This window comes from Gymnogyps californianus, chromosome 3 (genome assembly GCF_018139145.2).
Source record: "Gymnogyps californianus isolate 813 chromosome 3, ASM1813914v2, whole genome shotgun sequence".
NCBI lineage: Eukaryota > Metazoa > Chordata > Aves > Accipitriformes > Cathartidae > Gymnogyps > Gymnogyps californianus.
In genome coordinates this window covers 89661517-89674944 of record NC_059473.1, presented here as the reverse complement: position 1 = coordinate 89674944, position 13428 = coordinate 89661517, and the positions used below count along the sequence as shown (strand labels likewise).

Sequence of the window (13428 nt, the reverse complement as noted above, 5' to 3'; positions counted from 1 at the left end):
GTATGCTTTCTGCACCACACCAATAGGCATCTTTATAACCGATATAGCATATTAGAATTAAAGCTGACATTTTTAATATCTTCTTGTTGCCATACACTATTTGGAAACTGCACATTAGGAAAGGATGCACATCTATCTCAGTTAATGTGTGAGTTGGGGACTTCTTAACGTCATTGCTGATCTATTATTATTACTTTAAGACTAACACTGTGCTTGGCACTACAGAAAGCAAAAATTAAGACACTTTCTGCAGTGAAAAATGCAGACTGTAACAGATCAAAAATGCTGGGAAGAGAGGGCAAGCGATAAGAAGGACCAAACATTTTCTACAAACACAGCTTCTAGGCCAACTCCTATCTTGGTGCTCACTTTTCCATCTGCATGGAGATACTGTCTGCACACTTCAAAACTAAACAAGCTTTCTGTTATGGATGTATCCAAACATGGTATTTAGACTAGACTAAATACCACTAACTCTGGATGCTAAGAAAATAACACAGTAACTAATTGTACTTTGTACTTACACAACTTTTCAAAATGCTGATGTCAACAAGCAAACGGCATCATGCTATTCAACAGACAGAGAAATGGAGGCAAGAGCAGTGATAGGCAAAGGTCAAGGAAGGAGCCTTGAGGGGAACTCAACAGGTTTTCTGAACCCAAGTCCATTGTTTGTGAGAGCCCATGGTTCACTGCTAAGATAATCCTGAAAAAATGGCCAAGTTGCGCTTTTATAAAGCGGTTAGAATGCAAGAAAGTGTCAAATGAAGCTGTCGCACCTCAAATCCACTACTGGCTCAGCAGGAAAGATCACGTAAGAAATAGGAGGGGGAAAAAAAAACCAAGAAAGTTGTCTTCAGAAACAGGAGTTCTGAATAATGTATTGCCTGGTACCTGGGAAAGTATCAAAACCATTTTTTTTCTGAACATGGCCAAAGAAATCTATTTTCAAATGGAAACCCATCCGAGGCATTTATATATTATCATATGTGGTCCGATATTTTCCAGATAATGCCAATGGTTAAATCTTAATGGAGGTCTCAGAGCTAGAACCAAGGAAAAGAGAAACATGACACTAAGTGTGTCAAATTGCCCTGCCCCTCGTATAGACACAGACAGGCAATTGTGGCCATTGGGAACCTGGGGAAGGAAAATGTCCCCAAATGGGAGGGCAGCTGAAACAGAAAGATTTATTCATTTTGGGGGGGGGACTTCACAACTTCTGCTTCCAATTGTGGGGGGTCAACCCTGGCCAGCAGCTAAGGATCCACCCAGCTGCTCACTCATTCCCCCCCCCCCGCCCCCATTCCCCCACCAGCATGATGGGGCAGAGAACAGGAAGAGCAAAAGCAAGAAAACTTGTGGGTTGAGAGGAAGACAGTTTAATAAGTGAAGGAAAGAGGGGGGAAAAAAATGAAACCAAGTGATGCAAAGGCAATAACTCATCACCTCCCACAAGCAGACCGATGCCCAGCTATTCTCTGAGCAACCACCACCTTGGAAGACACCCCTCTCCCCCTTTCTTCCTCTACCCCCAGTTTTTACTGCTGTCCATGATGCTGCATGGTACAGAATATCCCTTCGGCCAATTCAGGTCAGCTGTCCCTGCTGTGTCCCCGGCTCGTAAGTTGCCCACCCTCAGCCTATTCACTGGGGGGAGGTGGGGGCAGAGCGGGAAATAAAAGAGAAGGTTCAGCTATAGTCAGAATATTGGTGTGCTACCAGAATTGTTGGAACCACAAATCCAAACCACAGCACTATACAGGCTGCTATGAAGAATGTTAACTCCACCCCAGCCAGATCCAGTTCACCAATGTATAGGGTAAAAAAGAACAAGGAAAAGCTTTAAGCATACGTAGGCAGAGGGGAAGCTCCTAAAAAGTTTAATGTTTTAAGTGTACACACTGGGCTTAGCATTCTCTCAGGATTTGCTTCCTGAGCCAGCTGCAGCACTGACATCGTAGTAGCATGACTGGAGCCATTAGCTTCTACAGGTGAGAGACAGACCAGGCAGGATGGGGTTGATTTGTCTTTCATCTCTGGAAGGAGATTTTTTCCCCCTCAAAATACTACCAGTGAAATGGCTGCACTCATCATTCTGGAACCATATATGTTACCAGAGGCAGATTAACTCTTTATGGCCACAATACCAAATGAGGCAGGACATGACAGAGATTGAACCTTAAAAGCATATTCTCTGACCTAAGATTGCTCCATACATGCAAAACCGTAACAGGGGTCATTTAAATAGGTTGGAAAAGATTTTAAAGTTGGAGTATTTCTGTGTGATATGAATGTCTTCCAGCTGCAAATTGCTCAGTCATATTTTGGGAAGCTGAAACTGTCACAGAAATTAAGCAGAACAAACAGTAAACTGATTTAGAAAATATATTTTATTCATAAAATGACTAAATATTGGTGCATAGACAAAATATCTTGGAGCTAGATAATTTAGTCCCTCAATACAAAACTGAGAATATTTTTGTTCTTCCTTCAATACCAAAACCTACAATAATAACAGAAAAATAAGATGATATCCAGACTGGGTGCTGGGAGGCCTCAGCTACTTGTCTTTGCATGTGTAAAACCCAAAGAAGGTCTCCAACACTTTGCAGGGTCACTTCCTACATTATGATCATTTCCTGAGTAAAGGGCATGTTAACTTTCCTTGAAACTCAGGAATTTTCAAAGAACTCCTCTAACAAGAATATTCCCTCCAGAATCCATTCACCCAAAATACAGCTGTTTTCCAACAAGGTAGTATCTTTTTATTTTAAGAGTTTAAAGATGGACTTTGAAAAAGCCAGCCTACATAAACAGGCTCTCTGCTTTTTTTTTTCTATTTGGATACCTTTTTGTATACATTTTGAGAACACAAGAATTGTCACACTAGGTCAGATGAACCATTCCAGTACCTGACTGATTTGCTAAGAGCAGTTATTTAAGGAAAACTGCAGATAAGCGAGGCAGATATGGGATAAAACCCTGGAGGGATGAGGGGTCCAAGAGAGATGGTTGATATTAAAGGATCACCTCTTTCTAGCTCAAGAGCAGTCCACCCCAATGAGCAGGAATTGCGGCAAAAATGCCAGGAGGCATCTCTTCTGCTCCCTAGCCTATGCACTTATATGATCCTGTTCCCCTGGACAAGGGAAGGCAAAAATTGCTGTCAACTAAGTGAGGAATCCACTCTGAAACCAAAAATGGTAACAGCTTCTGTGTTCCACAGAAATGTGTTATCGCTCCCATGGAAGGCAGCTGAGCATCCATGACAGAGAACAACAATTTAGAGTAGCTGTATTGACTTGCTACAAGTATCTTTCACCTCCAGCAGTTTCTGCAAGGCCAGCCTTCACACACATGCTCTTTTTTGAAGTTGAAGGTCCAAAACATTATCAATTTAAAAAAATTCTACATGAGGTGTAGGAATACAGAAACTGTCTTCCTTCTCTCTCAAGAAGGAAGGTAAACCTTAATGTGGAAACAATATACATGATAAACATATAAGTTTGACAAAAACCAGATTTTATATTTTAAAGTTGGACCTCTAACTTTACCAGAACAAATAAAGAACTTACGTTAGTATCCATGACGTTAAATATTTTAAAACCTCTCTTTGCTACCAGTTGTGAATTTTCCTAAGGACATATAGGTCACTATCAAACACCATCTGATAAAGGTAGTACTACGATACGCAGATAATTTCTTTTTGGCAATGAAGAGATCATAAGAGTCATCCCAGCTGGATGTGACAGGAGTGACAGGTAAGTCACTCTTAGAATGACTTCTAAGAATGTATTGAATGTAAAAGTTAACTCTCTCTTTCTTTGGTTTTGAAACACATCCAGATATGAAGAATAACACCCCACACCCCCATTTTGTTTTGTATTGCCAGTGGATTTTTTTCTAGAAGTCACAGGATTGGAAGTTATCTGTACATTTCTGCCGAAAATGAATTTGAGAATAGTTTTCAACACACGTATCTGCGTTCTTCACATCTTCAAAAAGGCAACCTGTAAAAGGAAGCAAAAAAAATACTGTGATTAGTCTCAACACTGCAGGTAAAACAAAGATGTTTTCATTGTATTAACTGAAATTACATATTATAATCATCTTTTCACTTAAAAAAAACACACTAACGTAATGAGAGAGCAGAGGCTATATTTGAGAGCAGTGTTACTTTCCAACCACTTTTCTACCTAATATGTCTCCTAAAGATTCCCAAGCTTACTTTTTTGCTCAAGCACTGCATTGCACTTGTTGCTGAACTACATATTGAAACCTTTTTTTTTCCCAGAATAACAAAGCACGAGGTGTTCATCTTGTCTAACTTAAAAGGCTATTTGAGAGTATTTTGAAACTAGCTAGATTATATCTTTGATACATTCCCTGTTTTGCCCGAATATTAGCTTGTTTGAACAGTGCTGTCGCTATAACTGAAATCTTGATTCCAAAGTCAGGATGAAAAGTCCGGATGAAAAGTCTAAAGTCATAAAGAAAAAATGCCTTACATTTTAAAATGACCACGAACCAAAATCCTACCTTAGGGGAGAAGACAAATACTTGTATATGATCAGAAGATAGCAAATGATGTACCTCTTCTTTTTAGTGCACTAAGTGGACTGTCATGTCTAACAGCTATTTAGAGGGAAGGTGATCTATCAAATACAAGAGACCTATAGGATTTCTGCTGTCCCAACTCATTTGTTCTTGGTCACACGCATGCAGCAGTTTCCCCTGCATGGTTTTGTTTTTGTTTAGCCTTCTTCAGAACCTGCAGGATACTAACTCAGAAAGTTAAGTTAGCTGACTGGAAACACAATCACATGTCCAGATTCTCATCTGCCAAGAAGATTGCTTCAGATATTCAATTGGGAACTTTGCTGATCACAAGGAGAGAAAAAAAGATGGACAGATGCCACCACAGAGGACAAAAAAAAAGACTACCAGGTTACACAACAGTCTTCTGAAAATATAACCTGTTTCTCCTACCCCATGAAAAACACACGAGAAAAAAACATTTGAGACATACACTTCCCCTTTTTTCTCTCCAAGACCTTTCAACAGTCATATAAGTGAAGATTCAAATTACCATCAATTACCACTTTGGATTTTCAGAGCTGACCCTCAGTCACCACTCTACTTGATACTGTGACTAAAGAATGCATCGAGCATGATCAACTAGAAAGAACTGAATTAAAGCATAAAATATCACTGAGTGTTCAGAACAGAGGGCAAAACAGAGTAAAAACATTTATTTTGGCTCCTGGACAAACTCAAACACAAAAAGGAAGCCTACAGAGGGTGGAAGCAAGGACAGGCAGCCTGGGAGCAATACAGAGAAGTTGTCCAAGCAGCCAGCGATCAGGTTAGGAAAGGTAAAGCCCTGATAGAATTAAATCTGGCCAGGGATGTCAAGGGCAACAAGAAAAGCTTCCATAGGTACGTCGGTGATAAAAGGAAGACTAGGGAAAATGTGGGCCCTCTCCGGAAGGAGACAGGAGACCTGGTTACCCAGAATATAGAGAAGGCTGAGGTACTCAACGACTTTTTTTCTCAGTCTTCACTGGCAAGTGCTCCAGCCACACGGCCCAAGTCGCAGAAGGCAAAGGCAGGGACTGGGAGAATGAAGAACCACCCACCGTGGGAGATCAGGTTCGAGACCATCTAAGGAACCTGAAGGTGCACAAGTCCATGGGACCTGGTGAGATGCTTCCCCGGGTCCTGAGGGAACTGGTGGATGAAGTGGCTAAGCCACTATCCATCGTATTTGAGAAGTTGTGGCAGTCCAGTGAAGTTCCCACTGACTGGAAAAGGGGAAACATAACCCCCATTTTTAAAAAGGGAAAAAAGGAAGACCTGGGGAACTACAGGCCAGTCAGTCTCACCTCTGTGCCCGGCAAGATCATGGAGCAGATCCTCCTGGAAACTATGCTAAGGCACATGGAAAATCAGGAGGTGACTGGTGACAGCCAACATGGCTTCACTAAGGGCAAATCATGCCTGACAAATTTGGTGGTCTTCTACGAGGGGGTTACAGCATTGGTGGATAAGGGAAGAGCAACAGACGTCATCTACCTGGACTTGTGCAAAGTATTTGACACTGTCCCGCACGACATCCTTGTCTCTAAATGGGAGAGACATGGATTTGACGGATGGACCACTTGGTGCATAAGGAATTGGCTGGATGGTCGCACTCAAAGAGGTGTGGTCAACGGCTCGATGTCCAAGTGGAGAGCAGTGACAAGTGGTGTTCCTCAGGGGTCGGTATTGGGACCGGCGCTGTTTAACATCTTTGTCGGTGACATGGACAGTGGGATTGAGTGCACCCTCAGCAAGTTTGCCGACGACACCGAGCTGTGTGGTGTGGTCGACACGCTGGAGGGAAGGGATGCCATCCAGAGGGACCTTGACAGGCTTGAGAAGTGGGCCTGTGCGAACCTCATGAAGTTCAACAAGGCCAAGTGCAAGGTCCTGCACATGGGTTGGGGCAATCCCAAGCACAAACACAGGCTGGGCGGTAAGTGGATTGAGAGCAGCTCTGAGGAGAAGGACTTGGGGGTGTTGGTTGATGAGAAGCTCAACATGACCCGGCAATGTGCGCTTGTAGCCCAGAAAGCCAACCATATCCTGGGCTGCATCAAAAGAAGCGTGACCAGCAGGTCGAGGAGGTGATTCTCCCCCTCTACTCCACTCTCATGAGACCCCACCTGGAGTACTGCTTTCAGCTCTGGGGCCCCCAACATAAGAAGGACATGGACCTGTTGAGGCGAGTCCAGAGGAGGGCCATGAAGATGATCGGAGGGCTGGAGAACCTCTCCTATGAAGACAGGTTGAGAGAGTTGGGGTTGTTCAGCCTGGAGAAGAGAAGGCTCCGGGCAGACCTCACAGCAACCTTCCAGTACCTAGAGGGGGCCTACAAGAAAGCTGGAGAGGGACTTTTTACAAGGGCATGTAGTGATAGGAGAAGGGGTAATGGCTTTGAACTGAAAGAGGGTAGATTTAGATTAGATGTAAGGAAGAAGTTCTTCACTGTGAGGGTGGTGAGGCACTGGAACAGGCTGCCCAGAGAGGCTGTGGATGCCCCATCCCTGGAATTGTTCAAGGCCAGGCTGGATGGGGCTTTGAGCAACCTGGTCTAGTGGAAGGTGTCCCTGTCCATGGCAGGGGGGTTGGAACTAGATAATCTTGAAGGTCCCTTCCAACCCAAATCATTCTATGATTCTATGATTCTATGCCTAAAGAATGTTTAAGAAAGAATTATATGTCTGCTATAGAGGATGCAAAAAATTAAGCAAGTTTTAACATACCTAAGAGGCTTCTCAGAAAATCATTCATACAAAGGATTCATGCCTAAAGTAACATGACTACGAGGCATGAATGGGACATAACAATAGCAATTCTTGGTTAAGAATGGAAAAAAATCAAGTGATCTCACTTCCTGAACATCTCTTTTGCTACTCCAACACTAACAGCAGTAACCTATTAGAAAGCTGCAATGTTACTACACGGAAGGGTTTATACAGATAAGACAACCGAGATCCCCAAAAGCTTCCACATTTCCAAACCATTCTTTTCTTCTTCCAAACTGGAACTAAAATTCAGAAACAAGAATTTTCATGTAGAACATAAATTTTCAGAAACGTCTGTAGGCAAAGCTGGCCAGCAAATAGCCGGCTGGCCAGGGTGGAAGTCTGCCTGCTTTCCAATGAAAATCTCATCACATTGACATATTCCCACTGAGTGTTTTCATTCAGCTCAATCAGCATTGTTCAACAGTAAGTTGTTACATCAAAAACATTTCTGTCAGCTCAGCCAAGGGGTGTTGTAAAAGCTAGAGACTACTTATCACGTAGGGAAATTTATCCACTAGGCCAAAAACTCCCACCCTCAAAGACATAAAATGAAAGGAAAATCAACATGCCTGTCACCTTTCTCATGATTTAGTCACTCAGATGAATAGAGACAGATGCATAATTAATAGCAAATATAAAATCTTACCTAAGCGGAAGAGTCATACGTAACACAGGCTAGGGATGAAATCCTGGCACCAATTAAGTCAAAGACAAAACTCACATTGACTTTAATAAGGTGAGAAATTTGTCCTTGCATTGCAAGGAAGAAAAAGAAAAATCAAGAAAAGCAATAACCATCTCGATACACAAGATTCAAAATTTTAAGCAGATTTTTCTACCTGAGATTGCAGGCTCCTTTGATACACAGTTTTGAGGTATCATTAGAGTGGATATATTTGTTTAAATTGACTATTTGCTATATTTTATAATGCATGAAATACACTTTTTCACTCCTTTGAGAGGATTATTTGCAACATAATGTTTCCCCAGACTGCCAGGCTCCCCTACTGCCCAATAAATTGAAAAAAATCAAAAGGAATCATTTATCACTGTCTGTATTCATATTTACTACCAATGTGAATGAAAAGAGCACATTAGATCATCCCTACAGTTGACATAGCCAACAAAAAAAGGGATAACACATGGAAATCATAAACTGTTTAAAAAACACCTGCAACACATGAAGATGTTTGAGAACAAAACCAACTGAAACTAAACCACTTACGAAGTTCCACCTTATCCACAGTTCAATACGAAGCATATAAAATATTTCTTTATCATAACTGTTACTGTAGATGCTCTTGGATCTCTAAACAGCAGTAAAATATATGTTCTACATAATAAATGAATTACTGTAGGTTGGGAAAGTGGGACTAAGTGGTTCTCCCCCAGTTCTTCATCTATTAGGATACTTTCTCTGCAAGACAGACAACTACTGGCCTCTTCCAGGTCTAGTAGCAACTTTTTCAGCAAAGTCTGCAAATCCAGTATTTCACTGCTACTAGTGCACTTTGAAAGAAAAATAACGTGTCAAACAGCTATCTGATCTACAAACTAAGGTTTATCGCTAAATTCAGAATAAAAGTCAGTTCTCTAATCAGTCTATTCAAGGATTTTTTATTGACCTTACCGCAGCACGTTGTCCCCTTCTTAAAGCACTCAGGATAACTAATATTAATCCATCGTTAAGAACTGATTTTTGTACTCTAGCATCCTTACTTCTATGACAGGAGACATTGTTTTTTCATTTTCTCTCAATTATTTGTGAAGATGATAATCTTGTTCTATCTCAGAGTACCAAGTGCATCTCAGCACTCCACCCCATTAGTTTCCACAGAGCCAGAAGCTGCTAGGACCTCTGGATAATGAACAAACATAAACTCCACATTTTCAAGCATTTTAAGAGATATCAATACAGAGGGAGCAGCAGAGCACCACAGACATACAAATGATATATCTTACAAAATCACTTTTTCTGTAAACAATAAAGCAGCAACTTTGTTAAAAGCTTTCGGAGCCAGGGCAAGTTAAGAAATCCAGGCTGTGATGTTCAATTGTACAAGCTGTGCTCTCTTAGCTTTCCCAGGAAAACGGGAAAATGCAAAACGTCGAACAGTTAAGCATACTCCAGACTACATGGGAACGGTACTGAGGATTGAGAAGAGCATCCTGACAGAGAGTGTACTTATGTGGTCAAACTTTGCAACAGGTTGCCCAGATAAGCTGTGCAATCTCCATCTGTCTTTTGCATATTCCAAACCCAGCTAGAGACAGCCTGGGGCACCCAGCTCTGGCTGACCCTGCTTGAGTGGTGGTGTTGGATGGGGCAGTCTCCAGAGGTGCCCTCCAGCCTCAGCCATTCTGCGACTCTGTGACAATTTTGTACGTACACACCCACAGGCGAGTGAAACAGCAGCACTATGCTGGTGGAAACTCTTTTACTATAAGCTACAAAAACAGAGGCTGGCAATATTCTTTCCTCAACAGGGAAAAGGTAGTTATGGGGTTATAGGTTTCAGTCGTTCTGAAACTTTCTAATAACATTTTATTTTATAGAGTGTTGGTTTAGATTGGACATAAGAAAGAAATTTTTTATGATGAGAGGGCTGAGACACTGGCACAGGTTGCCCAGAGAAGCTGGGGATGCCCCATCATTGGAATTGTTCAAGACCAGGTTGGATGGGGCTTTGAGCAACCTTGTCTAGTGAAATATGTCCCTGCCCATGGCAGGGGGCAACCCTTTAAAGACCAGATGATCTTTAAAGGTCCCTTCCAACCCAAACCATTCTGTGGTTCTGTGTGTGTGGTTCTGCGGTTTCATCAAGCTGCACCTCAAAGCATTTTCCTGACTTCATATGATAAAAATCTCACAGAAAACAGCGGGGTAAGGGCATTTCCTACTGAATTAAGCATCCAGTCATAGAGTCAAACACTGAGGAGTAACAGGCAAAAGAAAAAAGTTGTAATTTCAGAAAGTATTTTAAAAACTATGGAGACCTAACGAACTAGGGAGATAAAAGAAGGCAGTTCCAGATGGCAGAAGCTGCTGGAAAGAAATCTCTTCTACCCAAGCGGTAACACCGGGTGAGCGGGCAGAGAGGATGACTGCTGTAAGAGAAGCAGAAGCGTGACTAGAGGCAGCTAAACAATATATTTTAAAGAAATGCAATCTGCAAATCCAGTGCATACAATCTGTCTTGTGGAGCTGACAACAGACAGATGAAACACAGCACTAAGAGAAAATTATTTTCTCAGCTAAGCAAAGGAAAAGCAGTTCAATCTTTCAATCAGCTGCAAGAACCAGAAAAGAAGTCAGATCCTTATTTCAACAAAACAGGAAAAACAACCCATATACCAAAAGATGCATTGCCAAAAAATGCATTCCCATGTTCTAACACAAACTTTTAAACTGTTCTTATGTTTGTATTCTCTTTAAAGGAGACCAAGTGAATTGTGCATAAAGAAAGATCTCTCTGTGTGTCTCTCAAAGCTGAGGACACAGAATTCCTAATACCTATGTCTCTCCCAAGAGCTAAACAAAAGTAGGTAGAAGATATACTACAGAATTTCTCTTCAGTATTAGAGAGGGAATTGTACTTCTGTTTACTCCTGCATAATTATAAAGGAAAATAGTGGGTTGAAAGTAGTTACATATGCTTCAGTTTCAGCAGAAGAAAATGAACCTATTAAACCTACGAACACTTCCTGAAATATGACTGCTCTGGTTTTGCTTTTCCATTGCACAACAAAGAACAAAAGTCCACCACCAGGCTCAAAACTGAAGCTTAAATGCATAAAAGACATTTTACTGTTGTCTTCTTTGAACATTAGACCAATTTTTAAACACTACCACACACAATTCATAACGCTACATTGTGTTTTAGAAGAACACAACTTACACGGCTATCTGAAATCATATCTACTGCAAGCAGACAATCTGTACATAAACAGATACCCATGCTTTAATCCTGCACATGTGCTAGTGTGAAATCAGGCGTGATTGAATGACTGCAAAGGAAACGTTGATTATACGCCAATGAGGCTACAGCCTACAATCAACGTCAAATGCTGTATTCATTTCCACTCAAGGCTGACAGGTAATCAAGCAATGCCATGCCATCCATGTGCGCAAGAAGAGAATAACCTTCCCAAAAAGACACGGATAGCCATGGGCAGACCTCTGCTCCTAGATCCTGCTGTGCTGGTGGAAGACATTAACTTCACAGGCTCAATGGTATCCCTCTGCCACAAGATACTGTTCCTCTCTCCCCACAAAATGCCATTTCAAGCTTTCTACCTAGCATCTGGTGAAATCAGACTGGTATGCTAAACTCTGGTCTGCGCTAGCCAGATTGATTTATCCTAGAAACAAGAAAGGGAGGGCTTGCACAAACAATTCTGCTGGCAGATCACAGGGGAGAGACTAAGCTTTGGTGGAAACAAGAGTGGAAAGCTGAGAATAGTGGTTTTTTCCACATGTACAGCTGGATTTGGAAGATAACGTATACTCAAAGCCTCAGACCAAAGTCTAATTCACATACAGATTTGTATTGCCACAAAAGCTATGGCTAGTGCTAAGTGTCATGGTTTAAGCCTTAATAATTACAGCTAGTACAACTGCTGGGGTGGTTGCAATTATAGTGCAATCAAGATGCCCTGTACATAGAATATACCTCTACCTTGAAAAAAGAATCAGAGAAAGTGATGTAAACATGTTTGTGTGAGTATAACTGAGCCGACATGTAAACTTCTCCCTGTATTTAATAATGCACTGGTACAACTCCAGCGACAATGTGCATAAACACATACAGAAGGCCATAGTCCTGCCTGATACATTTTTCACTCCCATAAAATAAAGACAGATCAAGGAGTGGGAGGATTAAAGCATCTGCACCACGTCTAGGTCCCAGCTCTATAAATATCTGATTTCTGATAAACTCTGCTCGAAGTTTGGCATTCCCACAGCTGCTGACGAGGGATGGAGGAGCCAAAGTAATACTGCCTTCTCTGAGGCGCAACGGTGCTCTTCCCATTCCTGCACCACCACCAGAAACAGCGATGTCTTATAGCTGTTACCATTACCCTGTGGATTAGCAACTATTGGCAATGGCTGATTATAAATAGCCCCATTAAAACTTAAGGGTTCACCTGCCTACCCATACCACAAAGTTTACATATTCGCTCTCACCTAACAGTCAGGGACCAAGGCCGCTGATGCACAAAAAACCTGTTCCAGAAATACATTTTGGCACCAGTGTGAATGAACGGACACAAAGCAGATGGCATTAGATGAGCAGAGACGTGAGAGAACATTAACTGCTATATTTACATTCGCCTCCACTGAATCCACAGACCCATAAAAAAGCAGCTGTCTTTTCCAGACTGAATGCTACCAAGCTGTTGCATATTACCCCTGCACCTCTGAGGCTGCTCCTGGGAGTGCAAAGGCATTTTTAGAGGAAATTGGAGAGGAAGGCAGCATATTCACTACTAGAAGAATGAGAGGAGCCAGAGATGTCCCTACCCTGACAGTGTAGGATTTACTTGCCTTAAGACGGCCTCCTGGTAGCCTGCAAACTCCCTGGCTGTACTCCAGCTGCAAAGTTGCCCTCTGTTACGCTGATGTTTAATTCTCTTTTTAATACACTCCAGGCTCTTGGGATGATAGCTGAATGTTACGTCACTGTGTGCCTGTTTCCCCTGTGCCACAGAGGTCATGTAAGTAGACTTGGCTGCTCTAATATCCGCTCTACAGCCAATCAATGGCAGCCACTTATCACATGTCAAAAATAATTGTTTCAGGTTCTCCCAGACAGGGAAAGTTTCCCAACATGCTTTAAATGCCCTGCAGTGAGAAGTCTGGTTTTGAGTACGCACCAGAACATGAAAAAGTGTTTTATATAATTAACCTTCCTTGGCATTTTTGGACTAAGCAAACCGAGGAACCACTAGCCTGTGCTCATAGCAACAGAACTTCACACCACTAGGCTGGTAAGTCTTAAATACTTTACTATGGAAAACAAACAATATTTCAAACAAAAATGTCATTAGAGGAATACAAGCCCCTTGAAAA

General features: G+C 41.9%; 1 protein-coding gene across 1 annotated transcript in view; it reads right to left on the bottom strand.

The window, feature by feature from the left end:
* Positions 1-2374: 2374 nt before the first annotated feature.
* UBE3D (ubiquitin protein ligase E3D) overlaps positions 2375-13428 on the bottom strand; it is a 94172-nt gene continuing 83118 nt past the window's right edge. Inside the window, exon 9 of the mRNA XM_050893824.1 lies at positions 2375-4013. Coding sequence (XP_050749781.1) covers positions 3993-4013 — 21 coding nt within the window. The 3' untranslated portion in view covers positions 2375-3992. The remainder of the gene's footprint in view (positions 4014-13428) is intronic.